Below are 26,585 nucleotides of genomic sequence, written 5' to 3'. Positions count from 1 at the left end.
GATGCGAGGGCATTGGTTACGCGTTTTCTATAGATTGCGAGAACCTGCTCGGGGTGCAAGCAGCGTTGCGTACGCACTGATCCTTTCTTGTGACAAGGTATACATTGCACAAACGGGTGACGTGTGAATGGTAGGGCGCATGAGCATGAGCGGCCACTTCAAAATGTTGCAAACTTACATCTCTCAAAGCACTACAAAAATTGTAAAGATGCGAACCAAAGTTCACCAATACAAAATATTTGGCGGACGACAGACCTCTTTGGCACATGAACTCACTAAAAGATAGAGAGAAATGTGGTAGAGGAAAGGCAGGGAGGTTAACCATAAGAAAGTTCTCGTTGTCTACCCTGCACTGGGAGAAAGGATGAAGCTCTTTTCATTCGAAATAAGGATCAACGACGTAAGAGCGACAGTTCAGTGTGCATGAAACAAACACAAACTTTTCCTGGCATCGCATGTGTGATGTTGTGATTGCCTGATATACGATTTCAAGAAAATATTTATGTACGGGCGTTCGTACCCATACACAGTTGTTACTTAGTGCTTGTCACGTCTACCCTTATGTGATGTGTACTTTTTGTTGCACTTTGCTGTACTACATCTTAAATACCGGCGTTCAGTTGGTGCAGTCGCTTAGTTGCATATAATCTTATCTAAATGACAAGACGATGATGACATAGGCGCCCAAGCATTGTGCCTAAATCAAGTCCCGTACTACTACTGCTACCACTACTACTACTCGAGAGTACGCACATTGGTTGAGCTGGTGGCGACCTCTAATGGACACTTAGTGACCATCTGCTGGAGCAAAACCAACAATGGATTCCGAAAATTTCGCCGCATATATTCTATAGCAAAGACGATTACTCATTTGCGCGACAAGCGCCCCATTACTTGAGAAGGGCGCTGGATAAACGTCCGCGCATTCTCTCAGCGAGTGTGTGCTAGATATTTTGAAATGCGTCGCGCAGCGTTGCCATATGAGCTTGAAACACGGTGGCGGTGGTCTGCCGAAGGCACTCACGATGGCGTCCAGCGTGGGCAGGAGGAATGTGATGCTCTTGTCCTGGTTGGTCAGCTCTGCCGTCAGCGTCGCCACCAAGCCCAGCATGGAGAGGAACCCGACGGAACGCTGTGTGCCGGCGTTTTTAACCCACGATATCAGCACGTCGTGCATGCCTGAACGCTGGTTCCGGGAAGAGTAGAGCAGAGTGTGAAATGTCATTTCTAGCTTCGTGCCCATTAGCATTCTGGTAAAGGAACCCGACGGGTTAATAATAATAATATCTTGATTTGTTACAGGAAATTTTGGCGTTTCTTTCCTTCTTTATTAGCACTTTAATAGGTGTAAAAAAGATGATTTGTTCACATACGCAAAAGAAATTTAACTGATGCCCTCAGAGCAGCGCAGAATCACGCTGATTATCTTTCTCTATATTTCTCTATGCATTTACTGTAAAATCAATGGAGAGTAGGATAAAGGCACCTTTCAACATCTAAGAAAGGCCTGCCATCCGCAAAGAAAATTTAAAAATGCTATATGACTTGGCAATCCTACAAAACTTGGAAAAGTAGCACAGGATACACACATTACAGCGAATAATGGCAATAACGTTATGATCAATTCCATATAACGCTATAGGTAGAATAGAACATCGGAGACAACGGAATTTGATGACGTTGAGAAAAAACAATGTTACCTATCACAAAGACATTATATTTTGTGATTTAAACGAGGGTATTATTTTAAGTGCATTGTGCAGTCCAGGCTTGTTCGTTTAGAAACTCCCAGCATTGGAAAGTTTTCCTTGAACTGAATAATAAGCCTTTAATGAAGGTGATAAAAACAAAACATTCGCAACTTTTCCCCGTGTTTGACAAGCGATCCATTCAGTCCACCTATAAGATAAAGCTGGAGCGTACCAAAGCCCAATGACGATTAACGATCACTAACCACAGTAGCTTACGTACATCTTTTTCCCATCCCCAAGAGCGCAGCAGCCCGCTGATATACCCAACAATTCTAGACAAACAGTTTTTCGAACGTGATAAAGTTTATGAAAGCAATTTTTCATATATCGTAAAATTTTATTAACAATTAATACATCCGCAGATGGCCCATTGGCAAGGTTGTATTTCTTTTGCTATTAACGTTTTTGCTATCGTCAAAAGCATTCCCCATCTGTTTTTTGAGCAATCTTAACTGCTCGACGTGAGCGATGGATAAACTTTAAAAGAAAGGTTTTGCTACACATAAGAAGAGTGGACCACTACCTTCAATATTTCCATAACAGTACCTTTCAAATGTTTAATTTTCAAAAATTTTTCCAGGAATATTGGTTAAGACATTGGTGCTTGTGCAGGAAACCAACTAAAAGGTAATTGACGTCATAGCGTAACCGCAAGTCGTAACCGACAAGCGTAACTGCTGCTAAGTGAGAATGTCATAAAGAGGGTCATTTTTAGAATTCACTCCAAATTTTAAGTTCCTAGGCCAGGTGAAGTTTGCGTATATTGGCATTAGTTTGTGCTCAGAGATAAGGCATAGTATGGTATATGAGCATTAGCGTTCCACAGCTACCTGTGAGCTGTGACAGCCACCGTAGCAGGGGGCTTTGGCGTAATTTCGCCCACCCAGCATTGATGGAAGGGGGCGCAGTATGGCAATCATTGCCACCTCTTTGCGCCGTAAAAGAACAATAGCCTCGGGGATTCCTTTTTGTGCTGAGGCAGCAAGAAGCAACAGCTGCCACGCAGAGAAGCAATCGCACCACGAAGAAGGCGGCGTGCACTTGTCCGCAAGCAGTGAGGGCGAGGCAGCTCCAGGGGAAGCGTGCCCTGGCGGCCGCCCATGGAAGCACCGGTGGGGCCGAGGGAGTGCCCGGCTGCGCGGGAAGCGAGAAAAGCGCCATCGACAGCAGCAGCACCAGCGTCTCTGGCGTCATCTGGCTGCGGGAACGGAAAGAGGAGGGCAGCGAAGGAAGCGTGACTGATTGGGATTACATTGCGAGCGGGAAGGAGTAAACTTTATAAAAAGGTTAGTCCTTCGAGAACTAATTGCGTTGCCTCCAACCTCTAATTCCTTCTTGCCCATTTCTTCTTGATTTCGACAAGGATGTCATTAACACGCGTTTGTTCTCTCACCCACTCTGCCCTCTTCCTGTCTCTTAACATAACACATTGCCGCGATTCTTTGTATTGTTTGTTTGTATACGCTCAAAGAAGCTGGAACGCGGCCTTTTCGCTTTGCTTGTGATGCAACACGCAACACATTAATCTCGACTGATCGCATACAGGTGGAGCTGATTTTGTTCTTCGAAACCTTTTGAGTATTTTGCACGCCGTATCTCCAATGTTCTTTACCAGGTTTAAACTCAGCTCGACAAAAAGCGGCGGGCATTCTGTTTGACGACCGCCGAGGATGCTTGCTGCTACTCCACCTCCGAGTTATTCATTTATTTGTGGGCGCAAGTCAGCCCAATAAAGTGTTTCGTTTGGAACACTTTTCGCTGACTTCCTGCTCGCCGGAAAACTGTCACCACTACGTGACAATATAGTTAGTTTCTTCACGGACCGATCGCTCGTCAGAAGTAGCTACTCAGTAGTTAAGTTAGTCCGATTTCACCATTTTCGGTGCCAGGCGTACGACATATTCCTTAGCATACATTCACACACAGCATAGTTTGAAAGAGGTGGGCTTGGTGGCGGTGCCATGGCAAAGACCACTAATCCGCTCTTCCTGACAATGCAGGTGCTTGTCACGATCATCGTCGCATTTCTGCCTGGCCTGACGACTGCGCAGTCGGGTTCGTCATCCCTACCGATTTATCTTGGCTGCGGCGGATTTGGGGCTGGCTGCGTCAACGTCACCGCTGCCGTCGACACGCCGCCACGGATCTGCCCAACCCTCGCTGCCTCCTGGATCGCCCCATCACAGTCGACATCATCTTCAACTATAAAACCGCTGCATCCGTCAACGACACTTCGTGGGCTTGGTGGCTGTGCCATGGCAAAGACCACTAATCCGCTCTTCCTGACAATGCAGGTGCTTGTCACGATCATCGTCGCATTTCTGCCTGGCCTGACGACTGCGCAGTCGGGTTCGTCATCCCTACCGATTTATCTTGGCTGCGGCGGATTTGGGGCTGGCTGCGTCAACGTCACCGCTGCCGTCGACACGCCGCCACGGATCTGCCCAACCCTCGCTGCCTCCTGGATCGCCCCATCACAGTCGACATCATCATCTTCAACTATAAAACCGCTGCATCCGTCAACGATACTTCGTGGGCTTGGTGGCTGTGCCATGGCAAAGAACACTAATCCGCTCTTCCTGACAATGCAGGTTGGTGAACAATACAGCCTGTTCGCTAAGAAAACTAGTAACTACTTCTTAGTGCAGCTACCAAGCCCACAGTGTCTGAGTGCAATCGCTGCCGATTTTGCCCGTTCTCTACTGTTGTTATTATCCGGTGATATTGAAACTAACCCCGGTCCTGATTCTGTCGCCATTCTTGCCGAGCTGCAAAAAATTTCAGCCAGTCAATCTCAACTCATCGCTGATGTGGGTGAACTAAAAAACCAACTACTAACGACAAACCAAACCATCTCCAATCTGAACGAAAGAATGACTGATCTCGAGAACCACTACCAAACCCTAAAAACCTTACAAACAGACCTTGATACTGTCCGAACTAACGCGCCCAGACAGCCAGCTTAGTCTCTGCACTAGAAACACGCCTAGACGACGCCGAAAATCGATCACGGCGGAATAATCTAATATTTTATGGCCTTGAAGACACTAATGCGGCCGAAACATATGCTGAGGCTGAAGAAATCATCATTCGTCACTGCCAGGATCGCCTTAACATATCAATCGACCCTAAAGAAATAGAACGCGCACATCGCCTTGGACGCCACTCTGACGACCGCTGCCGCCCAATAATAACCAAATTCACGTCCTACAAAACTAAAGACAATATTCTCTCAAATGCCCGGAAACTAAAGAACACATCCTATAGCATCGGCGAAGACTTCTTTCGTTCCGTCCAAACCGCGCGTAGCCACCTTGTAGCATTCGCCAAAGCCAAAAAAGCCAAATTTTCACTTCGCTACAAGACATTGCACATTGGTGCTAAGCGTTACATGTACGATATCTCATCGCAGATGGTTAAAGAGATACCATAGCGGTCACCTCCCCCAAATGTAATCAATACCCGTCCCCGCACTTTACCAAGCAATCATCTTTCGTTCTCTGTAACCTACACTAATATTCGCAGTCTTATGCCGAAACGAGAACGCGTGTCTAGCTTAGTCATATCATCTAACAGCAGTATGCTGTTACTAACTGAAACCTGGCTTACTAATGATATCACTGATGCTGAAGTTATTGCCGATTTGCCGAATTTTTCTGTTTATCGGAAGGACCGCACAGATTCTCGAGGGGGTGGCGTGCTGATCGCTGCTGGACCAGAATTATCTTGTTCACCCATCCGTCTCCCATCTAACTTAGAGATACTGTGGCTTTTGTGCCGTACTTCACCGCATTCAGTCATAATCGGCGTGTGTTATAGGCCTCCGCATCCTAGCCCAAACTTTTCTCGTGAACTTAACAATATGCTAAACCAGCTCATGATATCTTATCCGAACGCGCATATTCTTCTGTTTGGTGATTTTAATTATCCAGGAATAAACTGGCTCAACCGTTCTCATTCACAGCCAATCAGTGCAGAATCAAGGGATTTTCTAGATGTTTGTTTGAACTTTAATCTTTACCAACTAGTAACCAGCCCAACACGCACCGCAGGCGATTCGAGCAACATTTTAGACTTAATACTAAGCTCTCATCCTGACAGTTTGTCATCCATTACATACTTAGAGCCCATTAGCGACCATAAAGTCATTCAAGCCGATTTTTCCTTCCGCACCGAGCGCCATGAAACACAAAAGAAAACAATCACCCTGTATGACAAGGGTAACTACAATGCCATTAATCATGAACTGAGCATTTTTTTCCCACTCTTCGAAGCCGGTTATAACCAGAGATCTGTTAACGAGAATTGGCTAATATTTAAAAATAAACTTCATGAACTAACACAAAAATTTATCCCTAGAATAACTTTTCGTGAAAATCGCTCTAAACCCTGGTTTTCTAAGACACTAAAAAGACTGGAGAATAAAAAGAAGCGGCTTTTTCGCGCTGCCAAATTTTAAAGCAATTCCGAAGCGTGGGAGAAATACTTTTCAGCCGAAAAAGAATACTTGACTTCCGTCACCAACGCTAAACACTCATTTTTTAACAGCGACCTACCGCGCATGCTATGTGATAACCCCAAAAAATTTTGGCGCGTTATCAATCCCGCACCATCACACTCAGTCACTCTTACTCATGCATCCGGTATTCAAGCCTCCGACACAGAATGCGCTAACATCTTCAATACGGCGTTCTCGTCAATTTTCACCCAGGAGCGCAACCCGCCTCCAAGAATACCTCCTACTAATGCCACCTCACTGATGGACGCAATAACTTTTTCTTCAACTGGCATCTCGTCTTTAATCGAGAAAATGAAACTTTCCTCGTCAGCCGGCATCGACGAGATAAACACTAAACTACTAAAAAACACAAAATGTATCAGTGCAGTGTATCTTGAATTATTGTTTTCGCAATCACTCTCTACAGGTCTCATTCCGGAAAACTGGAAAGTTGGGAAGGTCGTTCCACTCTACAAATCAGGTGACAAAAATTCCCCTCTGAACTACCGTCCTATTTCTTTAACTAGCGTCCCCTGCAAGATCATGGAACATGTCATATACTCTCAGGTAATGGACTTCTTAGACGCTAACAATTTCTTCCATCCATCCCAGCACGGTTTCCGCAAGGGGTATTCATGCGAAACACAACTAGCCATGTTCCTCAACGACTTACATACTAACCTGGACGCTAACCTTAAAGTTGACGCCATCTTTCTGGATTACGCTAAAGCATTTGATAAAGTTCCACATCAACGTTTAATACAAAAACTTTCTATTCTAAACATTCATCCTAACGTGCTAAACTGGATCAAGGCCTTCTTAAGAAATCGCTTTCAGTCAGTCATTGTAAATAACCAGTCTTCCAACCCTCTCCCTGTAACATCCGGCGTCCCACAAGGCTCTGTTCTTGCACCCCTATTGTTTTTAATATATATTAATGATCTCCCTCAATACGTATCCTGCCAAATTCGAATGTTCGCTGACGACTGCGTAATTTACCGCCAAGTAACAAACATAATTGATCATGAAGCCCTCCAGCAGGACCTTAACCAAATTGAACAGTGGTGCGCAGATTGGCTTATGACCCTCAACCCTAGCAAATGCAAGCTTCTTTCCATCATCCGTCGCAAAAAGACTCATGCCTTCCAATACAAAATCGCTAACGAGTCCGTAGAATCTGTATCATCTTTCAAATACTTAGGCGTCACATTATCTAATGACCTAACATGGAATGCACATGTTACTAACGTGATATCATCGGCTAACAAAACTCTGGGATTTCTTAAACGTCACCTTCGCCTCACCTCACATCACGTGAAATTGCTCGCCTACAAGTCACTCATTAGTCCTAAACTTGAATATGCATCCGCCATATGGGACCCGCATCATATTAACCTCGTAAACGATCTAGAAGCCGTTCAAAACCGCGCTACAAGGTTAATTCATTCTTCTTACTCCTACGACGTCAGTGTTTCAGCCTTAAAAACCAAATCAGCACTATCGCCTCTTTCCGTTCATCGTCGCATAGCCACGCTATCACTGTACCACAAGTTCTTTTACTCATCACTTAACCGTGCCCCTTACATCACGCCAGCATCATACATTTCTCATCGCACTAGCCACACGCTTCAAGTTTTTCGCCCACGTGCCCGAACTGTTACTTTTTCAGCCTCCTTCTTCCCACGTGCAGCTAAAGATTGGAACGGCCTTCCCCAGCATATCGTCGACATCACCTGTCCTTCATCATTTGCAAGCAATCTAAACAACATTTTTTGTTCATGATCACTAGTGGCATTGTTTTGTGCCTTTTCTGCTAATCCCACCCCTTATGTAATACCCCGCGAGGGGTTTTTAAGGTAATAAAATGAAATGAAATGAAGCTGCCTTCGAGAACCGTCCTTCGATGTTTTAGCAGTATGGAAAGAGAGGAGATTTTCAGCCCGGAAGAATAATTGTTACGCCTTTTGTTATTCAGTGGGCAGCGGGAACATCCGCGTGACCTATGGTTGCCTGTCCACCGTTCTCAAATATTTCCCTTCCCGACAGCAATAAAGGTCAACAACAACAATGGCGAGCTGTGATAGCTCGAACGTGTTCGTAGGAAGCATTCAACGGTAGAAAGACAAAACCGACGAAAAAACAGGCCTTGTATGAGAGCTCTGTGGTTTGTGTTGCGGAGAGCTAAATTTGTGGACAACACTGAACTCTAGTTTTCATCCCAGCTTTAAATGTCTACAGCCCTATGTTATAACTACAATGAATATTTGCAGATTTGATTTCTTCGCCTATTTTCTGGGCTCGTCTACTGCCCCTTTTATCTGCCCAAAGGCCACGACATGGACTAAGAATGACAAAATATTTGTGCGCAAAACTGATACCTCAACAGCCATTGCCATCACACAGCTTAACGGTTTGCATCAAATTGTGTATCTATCCCCACAGGCATCTAAACCAAGCTTTGGTTTCGCGACATGGGTTACGAGCCACATGGGATTAAGCATCTAGTGAAATCCAGAAAATCTGCCTTGCCTTTTTTTTTTTCATATAAACGTCAGATCCTTAACAAACAAAGCAGACGAATTAGCTATTCTACTAGATACTTTAGGAGTGTAACTTACTGCAGTAATGCTAATTGAAACGTGGTACACAGCAGCATCGATTGTTTTTGACCGTCCAGGCTATCAATGCTATTATTAAAGCCGCGAAGAAAAACGAGTAGGCGGCATTGCGCTTCAGCTGAAAGAAGCAGTATCTCGTGAAATGATTGCAGAAAACACGACGAAAACTGCCGATTACGAAGTGTTCACAGTGCGAAGATTGGACAAACTTTTCTGTGTAATGTACCGACCACCATCCGGTGTCATCAGCCGTATTTTCGAATTCCTGAAACAATTTTTAGCTATGCATCTGATCAGTCTATAGACATGGTTCTAGGCGGTGATATCAACGTAAATATGCTTTCAAATACAAAACAGCAAAAAGAACTGCAGGCCTTAATTTCCGCGAATGGTTTTTTTACCTTAATAACGAAGCCGACGCGCGTGACATTAGAAAGTTCATCTGTATTAGATGTACTCGTTATAAATGCCGATACTAATTTAATAATTGCAGAAGTTGTTTACACCGATATTAGTGATCATCTTGGAATCGTCATGATGGTTAAGTCTATACTTATTAAAAAAAAAGAAGAGGCGAGTAACTTATACAATGTCTATAACTAAAAAAAACTAATTATTTTTTTCAGCTAGTAGCCAGCTATTAGCAAAAGTATTAGCCAACAGGCTTGAAACCACGTCTTCAAAGCAGGTAATAGTGGCACCGCTTACTTTTATTCCAGTACTACATTTAAGGCTATCTATGACGCGCATTTTCCGCTAAAAAAAGTGTCTATCAAAGGCGCGGAAAACTTGGACGACGACCGAGTTGCTCCAAATGATTCACCATAAGAGTAGTTTGTACGCACAGTTTGTAAAATCAGAAGATGAAAACTTGCTTCACCAATTCAAAAAGTACAGAAATAATCTTCCATACAAGCTAAAAATGGCTCCAGATGCCTAGTTTACAAATGTATTCTGGAGCCCGACTGAACAGCGATAGGACGGAAATTGAATTCCTTACTGCAACAAAATATTCCTGTTTCCTTTGATGGTTTTCAGCCCGACGGAAAGCGAATTCATGGCGCTTGCTTAGCTGACGCTTTCAACACCTTTTTTATAGTACAGGCTTATCAGAGACAGATAAAAAGTAGCCAGAGTTATACTGATTTCATGACGGAAAGCAGAAGTTCATCATCGATTTTTCGTTTTTCATTGCCTGTAGAAGTTTTCTTGTGCATAAAAACTATTAAAAATAGCAAGTCAGTAGATGAAAGTGGTCTTCAAATAGTCAAATATCTCCCTTAAACATGTTCTGCACTTATTATGCCCAGCTATTATTCACAGTTACAATGTGATATTATCTACCGCTGTATTTCCGAAGGCATCGCAAATGGCTTGAGGGATACCGGTTTTTAAAAGTGGCGACAAAATTCGGTCAATAACTTCAGCCCAATTTCTATATTACCGGTATTCTCAAAAGGTATAGAGAAAAAAATGCGTGATAGGGTACTCAACAAACATAACCTGCTCCTTGATTTCCAACACGGTTTGCGAAAGAATCGATCCACAGAAACAGCACTACTCACTCAGAAAGAAATATTAATTGACATGCTTCAAAATAAAGAGATAATTGCAGGAATATACATCGATTTTACTAAGGCATTTGATTTAATAAACCACACAATTCTGCTACACAAGCTGGTAAACTATGGTGTGCGCAGAAAAGCTCTAGACCTTGAGGATCCATAGCGCACTCAATTGAGGGGACACAGCACGAGCGCTAACGCGCTCGTGCTGTGTCCCCTCAATTGAGTGCGCTATGTATCCTCATGTTGACTACCCACTATCGCGAACATTCACCTCTCTAGACCTTATGCATAAAACCTTCATAGGCTTATGCTCAAACTAACTCAGTTCAATATTTACCCCTGCTATCATTTAGATTGCGGACTTCCTCAACACTAGACTTCAGTTTGCCACCACTAAACACTACAAATCCGCTTATTCTAAAGTCACATTTGGTTTACCACAGGAGAGAGTTCTTAATCTCCTCCTCTTTTTAATATATATTATTGATTTACCTGATGCTATGTCTTTTCGAGTTAGGCTATTGGCCGACGACTGCGTAATATACAATAATATTGTTTCTATCAGTAAACAACAATGCTTGCAAACTGACCTGGATGCAGTAACCACATGGTGCACACCTTGGCCTATGCCACTTAATGTTTCTAAAACTAAGCTTTTGTTTTGCACTCGCAGTTCACGCATTCCCATTCCCACACCTTATTTGTTAACGATTCCGTCGAACTTACAACCAGTTACAATTCCCTCGGGTTAACCTGCAATCAGCCTTACCATCGCTTAACCACATTAATCTAACTTTAGCATCCACCATCCGCTCACTCGGCGTACTAAAGCATAACCTCAGACTGGCTCCCCCGCACCTGAAAAAACTCACGTTCATCACACTCATTCGTCCGAAGATTGAATATGCGTCAGCCATCTGGGATCCTGATCAAGCCTATCCCATAGCTAACATTGAGTCCTTGCAGAACCGTGCTGCGCGTTTTATTTTTTAAGACTACTCACATACTACCAGCGTCACTGAATTAAAAACTCGCGCCGAATTAGAAGACCTGATTTCCGGCTGTAAACTATCATGACTAGCACTCTTCCGTAAACTGTATCACCATCCTTCGCTTCACCACCGGTTTTTCCAAACATTATCAGCCTTCTTTCCGCGGCTCGACCATCCGTACAAAGTTAAACGCATCGCGTGTCGTTCATCTGCATTTGCGAAGTCATTCATACCACGCACTATCATAAGTGTGGAACAACTTACCAGCGCACATAGCCATTGAATCGAACACCTCCACATTTTTTGCTCTCTTTCGCAGCGACGTTGGCATTTGAAGTGCTTGAAATATTTGAAAGTTTTGAATCTTTTTTAAGTTGCTGTACTTTTGCGATTACTTCTGTAACTTCTTTTCGTGCCTAATATGTACTTTCATGAGCGATATGAGCGGGAACACGGGAGCGCGTGCCCGAAAGCCTAGAAATCTACCTATAGCGATACGTGGCTGCCGCTTTCAGGTACAGAGCGGAAAGGAACGTGCGTTCTTTCATTTCACAGAAGCAGGCAACGCAGCAGAACCATTTCCACAATGCTGCGAAAAGCGGCCGTCGTTCATCGCAACAAGAAGGGCTCCTGTTCATACTGCTCATGATAGTACACTAGTATTTTTCGTCTCTGTTAAGCCTAATCGTTTTCTTTAAACCTATAATTTGTAATATATTGTTTTTGATCGCCTGCATCTTTATTTACTCTCAGGTGCTTAATTATTTTTCAGTGTTATACATCGCTTGTTTATTACTGTTCATTTGCTTGTTAACGATGTTCCTTGCACATGTTTTTTACACTGACTATCCTCCCCTCTATGTAATACCCTCGAAAGAGGGCCTTTAGGGGTATACTGAATAAATAAATAAAATAAATCCTGCCCCTTGCACTGGACACAATATGTAGATTTTAAAAATTCACTGTCTTCAATACAAAATATTAGTTCAGGGGTCCCCCAAGGAAGCATTTTGGGGCCGCTTTTATTTTTAATTTTTATAAATGATATTGTGCATTTTGTAACTGATGATAAAGTTATAGGGTGAAGACACATCAGTTTATCAGTGTTCAGTGTTTCAGTATCCGGGAAATCAGAATGTGAAATTGACCGCCGCGGTGGCTGAGTTGTTATGGCGCTCGGCTGCTGGCCCGAAAGACGCGGGTTCGATCCCGGCGGCGGCGGTCGAATTTCGATGGAGGCGAAATTCTAGGGGCCCGCGTGCTGTGCGATGCCAGTGCACGTTAAAGAACCCCAGGTGGTCGAAATTTCCGGAGCCCTTCACTACGGCGTCTCTCATAGTCTGAGTCGCTTTGGGACGTTAAGCCCCCATAAACCATAAACAAAAATCAGAATGTGAAATTGAAGAGAAAGCAACCAGGACACTGGATGCATTGAATAAATGGGCGTTAGCAAGCTGTTTGAAAATTAATCCTAAAAAGACAAAATTGTATTATACTGTCCAAAAATAAAGGTATTATCCAGGCCTCTGAATGTATCTTTAAGCTATGATCCTGTAGATATAGTAGATTCTTTCAATATCCTCAGTGTCATGATTTCTAAGCACTCGACTTGAAAGTACCATGTTTATTATGTCCGATCAAAAATATCTTCAGCTTTAGGCGTTATGTCGCGTCTGCGCTATAATCTTCCTGTGAAAGTTAGGCTGTTACTTTCTAACTCCTTATTTCTGTCTCAGAAAATTGTTGTGCCATGTGGGCAACTACGGGTGCCACTTATTTGTCTAAGCTGCAGCTTCTATAAAAAGGAGCTGTAAGATGCATCGCTGGTGTACCATATTGTTCCCCCACACATGACCTCTTTTTAAAATATGAAATCCTTCCAGTCTTTGCCTTACGCGGTTCCAGACTTTTAATAAGCTACAAATGTTCTTTACGGAGTGATGAAAATTATGTTGGTTGTTTGGCAGAACTAGTGAAAAATACCCATATTCCGCAAACTAGACAGAGCTAAATGTGGTTACTGCGGACACCTAGAACATATTACGTCGAACAGTTTATCTGTCACATTCTGCCGGTATCATTAAATAATTAAGCTAAACCAAGAATTGTTTAACCCTTCCGAGGAATAAAAGACGTTTTTAAGCAATTTTTTTCTATACAAATGTTTGAGATGATATTACACGGATTTTAAAATCGCGATGTTGTTCTTGCCCCGCCGCGGTGGCTCAGTGGTTAGGGCGCTCGACTACTGATCCGGAGTTCCCGGGTTCGAACCCGACCGCGGCAGCTGCGTTTTTATGGAGGAAAAACGCTAAGGCGCCCGTGTGCTGTGCGATGTCAGTGCACGTTAAAGATCCCCAGGTGGTCGAAATTATTCCGGAGCCCTCCACTACGGCACCTCCTCCTTCCTTTCCTCTTTCACTCCCTCCTTTATCCCTTCCCTTACGGCGCGGTTCAGGTGTCCAACGATATATGAGACAGATACTGCGCCATTTCCTTTCCCCCCAAAACCAATTATTATTATTATTATTATTATTGTTTTTTTTTCTACAGCGCATGCGCGCACACGTGCACGCGCGCGTTTGTGCGTGCGTGTGTGCGTGCGCGCGCGCGCTCGTGTGTGCTGCAATGAATAGCGATGCTTTTTACTTAGTGTTTTCTATTTTTTTGTATTTCTTTCTTTCTTTGTTTCGGTGAAAAAATTACCTCTTGCCCTGCTGTAATTAATAATTGGTTTTTGGGGAAAGGATATGGCACAGTATCTGTCTCATATATCTTTGGACACCTGAACCGCGCCGTAAGGGAAGGGATAAAGGAGGGAGTGAAAGAAGAAAGGAAGAATAGGTGCCGTAGTGGAGGGCTCCGGCATAATTTCGACCACCTGGGGATCTTTAACGTGCACTGACATCGCACAGCACACGGACGCTTTAGCGTTTTTCCTCCATAAAAACGCAGCCGCCGCGGTCGGGTTCGAACCCGGGAACTCCGGATCAGTAGTCGAGCGCCCTAACCACTGAGCCACCGCGGCGGGGCAACCCTGCTGTACCGCCAAGTTGAAAAAGGGGGCTGGACCCCTGTCAAGCTTGCGAGCTTTTAGCCCTGTCTTCTTTTCAATTACAACAGAAAATAAAACACCAACTAATTGATTGATTGATTGATTGATTGATTAGTTGTTTGATTGATTGATTAAGACGCACACTAACATGCTTTGTTTACATGCTGGTTGCAATCTGTTTTGCTCAACATATACCCTTTTCAACACGGCTCAACACTAAATAATTGGAGACGTCATTGTCTTTGTCAGGGTTCCCAAAGACGCCAGCGTTATTATTATCCGGCATGAGGTTGCACATACCCGCAAAGAAGGGTCGGCCAGGATTTGAGAGGCGTTAAGCAGCAGTACATTGTTTTGTACAGAAAGAATTAAAGGTACTCTGAAAGCCAATAAATTCGAATAAGAGCGTATTGTTTGTCTAATATATTTTTCTTAGCCATTCTTCCAAACGTGCTAGGATATCATTGTGTTCCATTTTGTTCAATGCCCAACTAAGCAGAGATTGAGCACAATAATGCGGCCGGTACGGAAGCCGGATCCTCGAATGTAGACGTTCCTAGCATTACTGAGGCCACACTAGTTGACGTTTCGTTTCACTCACTTTTAGCCCTCTGTTATTAACTTCAGCTTGCCGGTGGCCTATGTCGTGTTGGGGGAAACCAATTTCAGAGGGCCAATGAAAGAAATAAAAACAACTAAGATTACAGCCGCAGTAGTAAAAGGGTATAAACAACGCGATTAACTTTCCACAACTGTGGCCAACCTCTTGGTGAAAAGGAAAGTCCAGGTACTCTTGGGAATCGCCGCGATGACCAGCGCCATGACAGCCACCGCCAACACGGAGATTTCCCGGAAGCTGCGTAAAAAAAAAAAAAGCAGGGAGGGGAACTTCCACGGCCACTTCCTTTTGTAGTGATTATGTTTTAACCACATCCACGCACTAAATGACGTACTCAGCGTACCTGTTCAGTACAGGGCTGCCACTTCCTCCGAGCAGCAGAGAAAGGTCGGTTAATTAGAAGCGTAACCACAACGGCGTGCACCTTCTTTGTCACTGGCAGCGTTTCATTGTGTAGTCTAATGCACTTCCTAGAAAGTACCGATGCATCTGTCACGCAAAGGTGGAGGAATATTGCCTTTATTTATTTTGTTTTACTAGATTTCTTCCATTCGCTTCGATTGCAAAAATACCGTTTTAGCGTTATTCATTTGCTCTTTAAAAAATACCTCATATGCGTAAAGCGAATCATTGTGTAAAGGGTGCCATTCACAAATATAAGGCAAAATTGGTTAAACACCAAATACATATAGCACATATAGTACGAAAAGCTAGCACGCTCAGACAGAATTACGCCATTATTTTCGCGACAGCCCTATAAAGCAGTACAAGGACACGACAAACAATTCCGCGCAATTAAACACAGCAAGAAAAAGCACATATTACCAATCATACTTAAAAAGAAGTGGACAGAAAACCGGGTAAATACGCAATTGCAAAAAGATAACATAATAATAATAATAATAATAATAATAATAATAATAATAATAATAATAATAATAATAATAATAATAATAATAATAATAATAATAATAATAATAATAATAATAATAATAATAGGTTTTGGGGGAAAGGAAATCACGCAGTATGTCTCATATATCGTTGGACACCTCAACCGTGTTGTAAGGGAAGGGATAAAGAAGGGAATGAAAGAAGAAAGCAAGAAAGAGGTGCTGTAGTAGCGGGCGCCGGAATAATTTCGACCACCTGGGGATGTTTAACGTTCTCTGACATCGCACAGCACACTCCATAAAAACGCTGCCGCCGCGGTCGGGTTCGAACCCGGGAACTCCGGTTCAGTAGCCGAGTGCCCTAACCGCTGAACCACCGCGGCGGGTTCAAAAACAAAAAAAGATGACCACAAACCAGATTCAAGACGTGGCATGGCTCATGCACAGTGAGGCGATTGCTCCAGTTACAATTCACAATGCAGAAAGCGTGCCACTTCCAAGATGTTATAGATTTTTTTACAGCCAAAAAGCCGCATACAGAGAACGTGATTCGGAGCACGCGAAACATGAATTGTCACATTGCTTTCTCGACCTTGGTGCTATTAAATTGGTTTGGGGGAAAACATGGAAATCGCGCAGCACCTGTCACATATCGGCGGACACCTGAACCCTGCCGTAAGGGAAGGGATAAAGGAGGGGCTCAGAGATGAAAGCAAGGAAGAGGTGCCGTAGTGGAGGGATCCGGAACAATTTCGACCACCTGGGGATCTTTTACGTGCACTGACATCGCATAGCAAGCGGGCGCCTTAGCGTTTCGTCTCCATCGAAACGCCGCCGCGCTGCGTTCATATTTGATGCCAGGGCAAAAAAAAATGACATCTACTCACGTCCAGCCTCCGTGGAGAGAGAGCCTGTTCTCGAAGACCACGGCAGGCAGTCGCCGTTCTTCTTGGCGTACCTTGGCCCTGGAAAAAAAGAAGACGTTGAGCCGGAAGATGGAGGTAAAAGATGCACTCTGTAGGCGCAGGAAAACTTTTAGTAACGAAATATGTAAAAATTTTGAGGGTGCTTACGTGGAGGAATTGAAAACTGAACATTGATTTTGATGAAAGGAAATAGCGCTGTAACTGTCTCACTCATCTCGGCGGACACCCGCACCGCGCCGTAAGGGAAGGGATAAAGGAGGGAGTGAAAGAAGAAAGGAAGAGAGAGGTGCCAAAGTGGGGGCTCCGAAATCATTTCGGCCACCCACGGAAATTGAACGTGCACTGACATCGCACAGCACTCGGGCGCCTTTTGCGTTTCGCCTCCATGGAAACGCTGCCGCCACGGTCAGGTTCGAACCCGGGTACTCCGGCTCAGTACCCGGGTTCGAAACCGACCGTGGCGGCAACGTTTCCATGGAGGAGAAACGCAAAAGACGCATGTGTGCTTTGCGATATCAGTGCATGTTAAAGATCCCCAAGTGGACTAAATTATTTCGGAGACCTCCACTACGGCACCTCTCCTTTATCCCATCACAGAGAGAGAGAGAGAGAGAAATAACTTTAATTTGCACCCGTCAACTCCGGATCAGTAGCCGAGAGTTTTCCCCTGTCATTTTTAATAATAATAATTGGTTTTGGGGGGAAAGGAAATGGCGCAGTATCTGTCTCATATATCGTTGGACACCTGAACCGTGCCGTAAGGGAAGGGATAAATGAGGGAGTGAAAGAAGAAAGGAAGAAAGAGTTGCCATAGTGGAGGGCTCTGGAATAATTTCGACCGCCTGGGGATCTTTAACCTGCACTGACATCGCACAGCACACGGGCACCTTACCGTTTTTCCTCCATAAAAACGCCCCCGACCGCGGCTGCTGCGTTTTTATGGAGGAAAAACGGTAAGGTGCCCGTGCGCTGTGCGATGACAGTGCACGTTAAAGATCCCCAGGTGGTCGAAATATTTCCGGAGCCCTCCACTACGGCACCTCTTTCTTCCTTTATTCTTTCACACCCTCCTTTATCCCTTTTCTTACGGCGCGGCTCAGGTGTCCAACGATATATGCGACAGATACTGCGCCATTTCCTTTAGCCCAAAAAAACAATTATTATTATTATTAAAAGGCTATAGCCTAAACCCCCTTTCACTCCCCTAACTATCGGCCGGAATGCCTTGGGACTCGGCGGCGGTCAGGGCGAAACCGATGACTTTGCGTTGTTCTGCTTCGTGGTTGAGCAGTAAGATCTCCCAGGATTGTACATTTCTCTTCGGGTCGTTATAGAATGGGGAGGTCCAGACCCACCCGAAAGCACGTTTTCAGCAAAGGGAGCAGTAGGTCTCAAATCTCTACGTCTCGGCAAGCACCTCAACCAAGCCTTAAAGCATGCAACTGAAAGTGCATATATCATCGGTCCGAACCTCTGTCTAGCCTCGAACTTCACATCTAGACATCCCGGTGGACACCTCAACCATGCCTTAAGGCAAAGTATAGTCTCAGAAAGCATGTAATTGAAGGTGCATATGTCATTGGTACGAACCCCTGTCGCAAGCTAGCCTCTAACTTGACTAAAACATGTAAGCTATATGCAAAGAGAAATGCTGTGACACCACCCAGATGCAGTATGGCGAACGGTTGGTAAAAAGTTTGGTGAATATATTCGGGCATACTGCCACCGCATTTATGTCAACCAGTGATGACATCACTGTAATTTCGTCTGCACATGCGAAATCTGTTGCTCAACCTAGCGTCGTCGCCTCGACGTATGTGATTTTGCGCCGCGCGTCTGTTTTTCGTCACTCCTTTCTGCTGTCTTCTTGTGGCAGGGATTGTGACTCAGCTCAGGTGGGACAGCAACTCTCTCGAAATTTTGCGTCATCCTGTCACGTCATCTCCCACGCCGGTGGCCTGGGTTCGATTCGCACCTAGTCCCCAATTTTTTTTTAATTCTAATGTCTTATGACTTGCACGACTTATGACGTCAAATTACCGATGACGTCACATAACTATTGAAGACACAGGGGACGGACTTCCGGCGACACATTTTGCGGACACTTCTGGCCTCAACGTAGGCATCTAATGTTTCGGCATTAATAATAGCGATATTACACTTTAATCAACTCTCTTGGGATGGATTCCATTTAGACGAATTTGGCCTGGAGCAACAACATAACAGCTAAGGAGTGGAGGCTTTAAAGTGAATATGCAAATCTTTGTGCAATGTAGGCAGAAACAAAAAAGTACAAAGCAAAGATTACGCAATGCAATACGCTCGGTATGCGTTATGTACTATGTATTGCGTTAGCCAGCGTTTGCGAGTGTGCGTTAGCCATCCGATTCCGCGGGACCTTGAGAGACGGCTGCAGTACCGCTAAAACAGAAAATATCCCTAGCAAGGCTTCGGCACGCAATGATGTTGCCGGCGTAAAAGAGCGCTCTACCATATTTGCCGGTTGAAGTAGCTTCAGACTTCGCAGCGATGCAGCATTCGCCAAGACTAGGCACCGGACCCGGGCCATAACAAGGACAACGAGACTGCCGGCAAACGTAGGTGCTTAGTCAGGTTCAACTGGCATACATATTTTCTTGGCCTAGATCACCTAGTTCCGCAGTGGACGCAATGGCTGCCTTTAAACTTATATTGAAGCGCTGAGCTGTATTTTTAGAATCAGCTTTATGCCAATAAAAAGGGAGGCTTGCAGTTTCCATTGCACTTTGGCCAGCGATCGCAAGTTCTTGCAATCACAAAGGAATCAAATAATAGAGACGAAACTTCCCGAATTCACCGTGTCTGTTGCATTAGCCGCACAATTATATGTATTACGATAAATAGGTCTGCAAATGCGTTGGGCAGGTACCCAAATAAAATGAATTTCAAAGTTACCTACCGTACGCTGCTGATTTTGCTGAGGAGATAGCAACCCAGGTAGAAGGAACAGAGGATCAGGGTTGGCATGGAGTAGAACATGAACGTGAAGCTTCCAAGGACGTGGTACTCAGGGTACTCCCTGCGTGTCAGAATAAGGATTAAAAACCAAACTCACACACGAAAAACAATTGCTGAATGATTGACAAGGTCCAGCGTCTTGCTGCCAGGTATATATTTTTACAAATTGCGACATCGCACCTCGCCTTCCAATCTCTGTTCTCAAGCTGGTCTTCATACGTTAGGGTCGCGTACAAAGCTTGAAAGGCTAAAAGGCTAAAATACTTGTACCAAATTATCCATAGTCAAATTATTATCGAGAGATCGCAATTTTTTTAAATGCGTTCTAACGAGACATCACGACATCGTCATTCTATGTTTATTCCAGCCCCATCTTTTCGCACCGATTGTTTTAAGTACGGATTTTTTCCAAGATCGATTATTGCGTGGAATTCTCTGCCTGACAATGCTGTACAATGCAGGTCTGTCGTAAATTCTTGACAAGCATCACAGGCAGTCTTATTTTTTCCTACCAATGAGTTTCTTTCATTTGCAAGTGCATACAGCATTGTATACCTGCTATGTAACCTTTTAATGTCTTCTCTGCCAACTGCAAATAGTTTGTATCTAACCCCAAGCGTTGTTAACAGCCAGCTTTCTCATTATTCTAAACATTCGCATTAAGATGTGCTAATTGTTATTCACTTTTATGTTTTTCTCCACTGCGATAAAAGCCTCATACAAGGCTGAAAGTATCAATAAACAAATAAATTCAAATCTAGAAGATGAAGTCGAGAGTGTGACGGAATCCCGTCTGGCCGGGGGGATACATTTCAAAACAAAGAGACGCCGACCAGTAAAACGAAAAAATTGTATTGACGTTTCGGCGCCCAGAACGATTTGTGAACAAGGCCCCCGTTCTGGGCGCCGAAACGTCAATACAATTTTTTCGTTTTACTGGTCGGCGTCTCTTTGTTTTGAAATCTAGAAGATATTTAAAGAAATAAGAGCTATAATTTTTGGCCGTGTATAATTTTGTACGGCCGACATCCAGAAGCTTCCGTTGACGCAGTACAGTAGGGCATAGTCCTCCGTACAGTATGCGGGCTATAAAGGGTTTTCTTGTGATAGGCTGCTTCGTTCTTTAGTAAGGGGTGCATTCATCTCTTTCATAGGGTAGGAGAAAATTAATAGGCGACCAGTGGCCGATCGGACGGAAATTAGGAGCAGTAGACGTATTCCCCTTTCCATATAGACACAAAACATCGCGCATTTTTTTATATCCAATTTTATTTCACCCATACACTTCTTTGTACCGTTTTACTCTAGACTTCCTTGCACCCTTTGCATTCTCATAACCAACAGTACTGGACAAAAGTATTTTTGAACAGGAATGAGTTTCTCAGCGCAGTTAATTCATGCATTGTAAGAATTAACTACAACAATCAATATATCCGTAGATTTCACATCGTTAAGCTTGCATTTTTTTCTAATAGCGTTTTTGCTATCGTAAAAAGCTTCCTCATTGTTTCTTAATGGCAGTCTCAACTGCTCTATGCGAGCGATGTAGAAAGCTTAAAAGAAATATTTTGCTACACGTCAGAATAAAAGACCACAACCTTTAATGTCTTCATAACAGTACTACCTTATCATTTTGCAACATTTATTTACATTTTGCAATTGTTTTGTCCAAGAATGCTGAACATGATTCCATGTCTGACCTCCAGTACATCTATATCAAACCGGGTTCTGCAGATGGCTCGCACGCAACCACTGCCACAGAAGAGTGGCATACGATGCGTGCATACTGCTCTGCTAACACCACTCCTCTCCTCAGCTCAATTTGCTCGTCACCCGCCACATTATATTATATCCATTCACCGGGTTGTTTTGTGGCGACCACCCTCGAGGTGCGCGTTCGACCACCCACGTCAACACTTCTTACGTCCACGGCTGCCACCCTTAAGTTTTTTTTTTCTTGTAATAACCAACTTCTAGGTTTTCCTTCCTCTTCTCTACAAGTGAAGAATGAGATTTTCCTCTTTCCGCTTTGCCGCCTCTAAACGGTCACTGGCGGCAGTGTTTCACGTAGGCTTCAGAGAACACCGGAGGATAGGCAGTTAGTCCCGATATGATTGTGGTAATTCTATCGAATGGGAAATTCACCAGGCGACCATCAAGGACACTTCGAATCTGATCGTTTCCCTGTCGTTTACCCGCGCCTTGCTATAATGCTGCTCATCAGTAACGCGGTTAAGTGGCAGCAATGGCAAATCTTTGTGACGGCAAAAGGGTGGTGTTAAAAAGGGCGCTGCCATGAAGCTTGATCACGACTGAAGCGAGATGAACTATCAGAGGAGAATTTTTACTCAGAAAAGCAATTGGAAGCAGCAGCCAAACAAATTGAGAAGTAATTTTTGAGGATAATGAAACAGAATGGACTTATACCAAATTAACTCGATTACTTGAGCTAGAGCTAGCTAAGGTGCGAGCCAAGCCAAAAGGGAAAAGATGCAAACCCAAGAGTTGCTGGAATGAGGAGGTCAAGAAGGCGATAGAGAAACGCCAGGAAGCGTCCAGGTAACACAGACATTCCAAGAAGAGGGGGAACCAGAAGCTGAAGAAGACAGAAAATGGGATACCTTCATAAAGTGTAGAAGGGAAGAAGCATCCTATTGGATTAATGAGAACATTAGAAGAAATGATGTCCAGTGGATGTCCAAAGTAAATAAAAAGCATCAAAAAGCAGCTGTTAAATTCTGGAAACAACGAAATACAATGAGTAATAAGACTAGGCTAGAACAAGGGTTTATTGTTACAGATCAGGGTATTCGACTAGAAAGGGATGAAGCAATGAAACACATAGGAACAAGGATGACAGAAAATTTTAAAGAAAAAAAAAATGTTGCACATAATTTATTGAAGGAGGATAGACCGGTTACTGCAATTGCTTCAGTTGGGAAAAGTGAGTCGAAAAGGCAGAGAAGCTCCTTATACAGGACCAGATGGTATTCCGACTATATTAATAAAGAAGCTAGGACCAAAATCCAAGCAAACATTAATACAGGCAGTGAATAAAATGATAGTGGATGGTAAAGCCCCTTACAAATGGCGATTAAGTCGAATAAATATGATATATAAGGAAAAGGGGGACGAAGCTGACGTCAGTAACTATCGTCCCATAACAGTGACATCCGTGAGTTACAGGGCGGTGATGCCGATTATAAAGGACAGACTGCAAGCTTGGGTGGAGAAACGAGGGGGTGCTAGGGGAGCTACAAAATGGGGTTCCGGAAACAAAGGAGGTTGGAGGAAAATCTGTTTTCATTGATGCAGTGTATAGAGATTGATGAAAAGGAACATAGGCCACTATGGCTAGCATTTCTGGATATTAGGGAGCCTACGACAACGTTATTCAAGAGTAGCTTGAGACATACTAGGCACATTGGTTGTGGAAGATGTTGTAATTAATATTTTAAACGATATATATAAAGATAACAGAGTGCTTATAAAATGGAAAAAAATGTATCAGCGCCTATAGAGATACAGCAGGGGATTGGAGTCCTTATACCAATCCTGGCGCGGTGGTACAGCGCTTAAGCGATGAGCACGGCCCTGTGATGGCAGGCGCTGCCAACGGCGGGGTTTGTGAGGCTCAGATTGCTCTTCCTGAGCGGCCTCTTGCGACCAATCATCAATTTAGCTGCCACCTGCAACAGGGGCCAGTGTGCCCACAATACGGTGGGCAGGTTGTGATGACGTCAAAAAGCCAGGTAACCAAGATTGTCCACCCAGATTGCTTCTCCTAGATCAATCGTTCATTAGGCCTCTTAAAACATAACTTAAAGCGTGTTCCTTCACATCTCCGTCTACGTGCTTACACTGCTCTTATTAGGACTAAAATTGAATGGGCTTCGGCCATTTGGGACACTCAACGAGCATACTTAATGAATCATATCTAATCATTGCAAAACCGCGCAGTACGTTTTATTTACTCTGATTATTCACGCAATACCAGCATCATAAATTTCAAGAAAGGTACTGATCTTCAATAATTAATTCCCCCCTTAAAGTTTCACGCTTATCACTTTTCCGTAAGCTGTGTCAACACTAAGCACTGCAAACGGCTTTTTTTTTTGTTTGCCTTCTTCCATTTTTGACAGACGCGATCATCCTTTCAATGTTAACGGGCTATGTCGTACATTTAACTACGCACATTCATTCATACCACGTGCTATAACATACTGGAACGCTCTGCCATTACATGTTGCTACTGCCATTGACACGGATAAATTTTATAAACTGATGTCCCACTATTACTTCATAACTTCCTTGCAGTCATTGTTGGTGATTCATGGGGTCTTCTTCCTTTGTATTGTTATGGATTCATGCTGTATTATTTTTGCTCTTCTTTTCATTAAGTTTTATTGTTGGTATTAGTTTTTTTCACTGTCTGCTGCTCAGTTCAAAATATTTTCTTTATTTTGTTTTTATTTCATGCTGGAATGTTAATTGTAACTAATTATTATTTTCTTTCCAATGTCATACGCTCTGTTTATTTCCTTTTCATGGTTTTTGTCTATTTTTGACGATTAGCGTGTAACCACAGTCCATATGTAATACCCTCAGCCGTGAGGGCCTTTAGGGGTGTTTTGTATATATAAATAAATAAAATATTTCACTGACAGCGCCGTAGACGCCAGATTTTCTACAGAAAGAGAGCATTAATGATATCGCGTTACAATACGTGGAATCATGTTTTAGTGATTAACTAATTACAAAGTGTTAGCTTTCTATTTATTGCGGATAGATGCTCGCATGCAATTAGAGGTTTGTAGCCGCCCGTTAGTAAGAGCCATATCATTTTTCAGTATAAAGAACCCGCGATTACCCTCACCGCTGCGGCTCAACTGGTTTGGGCCATTTTTCGTGTCATTCGAAAACCACGCTCCTAGGGGAGGGCCCAAAACAAACTCAATCAAATCATCACATTCCGTGACGTGCGTACCATGTGACAATCTCTGCCCCGCACGTGCTGGTGCAGAGAAAGAGCGGGGAGCTCCGCAGCATGGCCGGGGCAGAGATTGTCACATGGTACGCACGTCACGGAATGTGATGATTTGATTGAGTTTGTTTTGGGCCCTCCCCTAGGAGCGTGGTTTTCGAATGACACGAAAAATGGCCCAAACCAGTTGAGCCACAGCGGTGAGGGTAATCGCGGTTTGAATATTATGAAAACTCACATAGCTGTTACTAACGGGCGGCTAAAAACCTCTAATTCCATGCGGGTGCTTTGGCAATATTTAACTTTAACTATTGCAACATAGTTAATAACTTTAGAAGTTAACAAGATTCGCTTGTCTTTTGCTTGTCTTGCCAGCCAGGAGAGATAAAATCCCCGGAATTATTATCCGGTTTACCAAGCAGCAGACAAAGGACACTTGGCTTCAGAAAAGGAACGCGCTGAAAGACAGTGAATCAAACGTTTTCATTCAAGAAAACCTAACTCGCTACCACAGAGAACTTCTTAGGGACGCGAAGAATAAGGCAAAGGAAAAAGGCTATGCTTTTGTCTGGTATGTGAACGGAAAAGTTCTGGTTCGAAAGACCAGCGGTGCAGTTGCCATCGTTATTAAGACCAAAGCTGACCTTGATAGCCTGTAACTGACGCATTGTTCGCTCTAATTTGCTGAAAAAAAAAAGTGATGGATGATACTCGCTATTATCTTCCCAGTGATGTGGATCAAGTGGTGTCAGATTTTCCGGCGACCTCTTACAAATGTATTCACCTGAATACTAGGTCTGTTAAAAACAAAGTATTCTGCCTGGAAGAATTTTTCGCTAGTTTTTCCTTTGAATTCTCTGCAATAATGTTAACCGAGACGTGGAGCACAAGTGACTGTGATGTCTTCAGGTTGAAGAATTATACGACATATTATGCAAACAGACATGTTCGTGGCGGTGGTGTTGCATTATTGCTTCAGGATGACGTTGAAGGCGAATTACTTGAAGCATACACTTTAATTACCCCAGATTATGAAATTGTTTCAGTTTCTACACAAAGTGCTGTGGTTTCTGTGTGTTATCGACCTCCTAACGGTAATATTGCATCATTTTTACAGTTTTATGACATGTTCCTGGCTTTTGTTGTTCAGTATCACAATAAGAAAACCTTAATAGCTTGTGGTGACTTTAATATTGACATGGGTAATCCAAAACCATCTGCTAGAGATTTTAATATGACTATTATGTCTAATGGCTTTGTTAACCTGATCAATACACCAACCAGAGTCAAAAGCGAAGGCCGTTCTGTTCTCGATTTAATTATTACTACCTTTATGCAGCTGAATGCTTTTTCTGGTGTTTTATCTTGTTGTGTTAGTGACCATCTTCCTGTGTTTGCTTGCATTGAGAACGCTAGTACAATAGGAAGTAAGTCCACATCAATCACATACCAAGCTATTACAGAATCATCATTGAAATCCTTTAGGGATGCGCTCATGAAAGTATATTGGAGTAAGATAGCTGAACTTCGTGATGCAAATGTTGCCTATAATACATTTGTCGATTGCTTTAAACAGATATATCACGACTGCTTTCCTCTTGTAACACGTGTGAAAAGTCGCAGAATCCGCAAGCCATGGGTAACGCCAGAGCTTCGCAGAGAAATACAAATGAAAGACAAGCTGTAT

General features: G+C 43.5%; 1 protein-coding gene across 1 annotated transcript in view; it reads right to left on the bottom strand.

The window, feature by feature from the left end:
• LOC144104433 (solute carrier family 13 member 2-like) overlaps positions 1 to 26,585 on the bottom strand; it is a 46,529-nt gene that overhangs the window by 5,352 nt on the left and 14,592 nt on the right. Inside the window, exons 3-7 of the mRNA XM_077637423.1 lie at positions 19,856 to 19,975; positions 16,879 to 16,956; positions 15,246 to 15,338; positions 2,772 to 2,949; positions 1,025 to 1,186 (exon numbers count right to left, since the gene is read on the bottom strand). Coding sequence (XP_077493549.1) covers positions 1,025 to 1,186; positions 2,772 to 2,949; positions 15,246 to 15,338; positions 16,879 to 16,956; positions 19,856 to 19,975 — 631 coding nt within the window. The remainder of the gene's footprint in view (positions 1 to 1,024; positions 1,187 to 2,771; positions 2,950 to 15,245; positions 15,339 to 16,878; positions 16,957 to 19,855; positions 19,976 to 26,585) is intronic.

The sequence above is a fragment of the Amblyomma americanum genome, chromosome 9 (genome assembly GCF_052857255.1).
Source record: "Amblyomma americanum isolate KBUSLIRL-KWMA chromosome 9, ASM5285725v1, whole genome shotgun sequence".
In the NCBI taxonomy this organism is placed as follows: Eukaryota; Metazoa; Arthropoda; class Arachnida; order Ixodida; family Ixodidae; genus Amblyomma; species Amblyomma americanum.
Note: the sequence above shows the minus strand (reverse complement) of the source record. Positions and strands in the feature narration are given on the sequence as shown.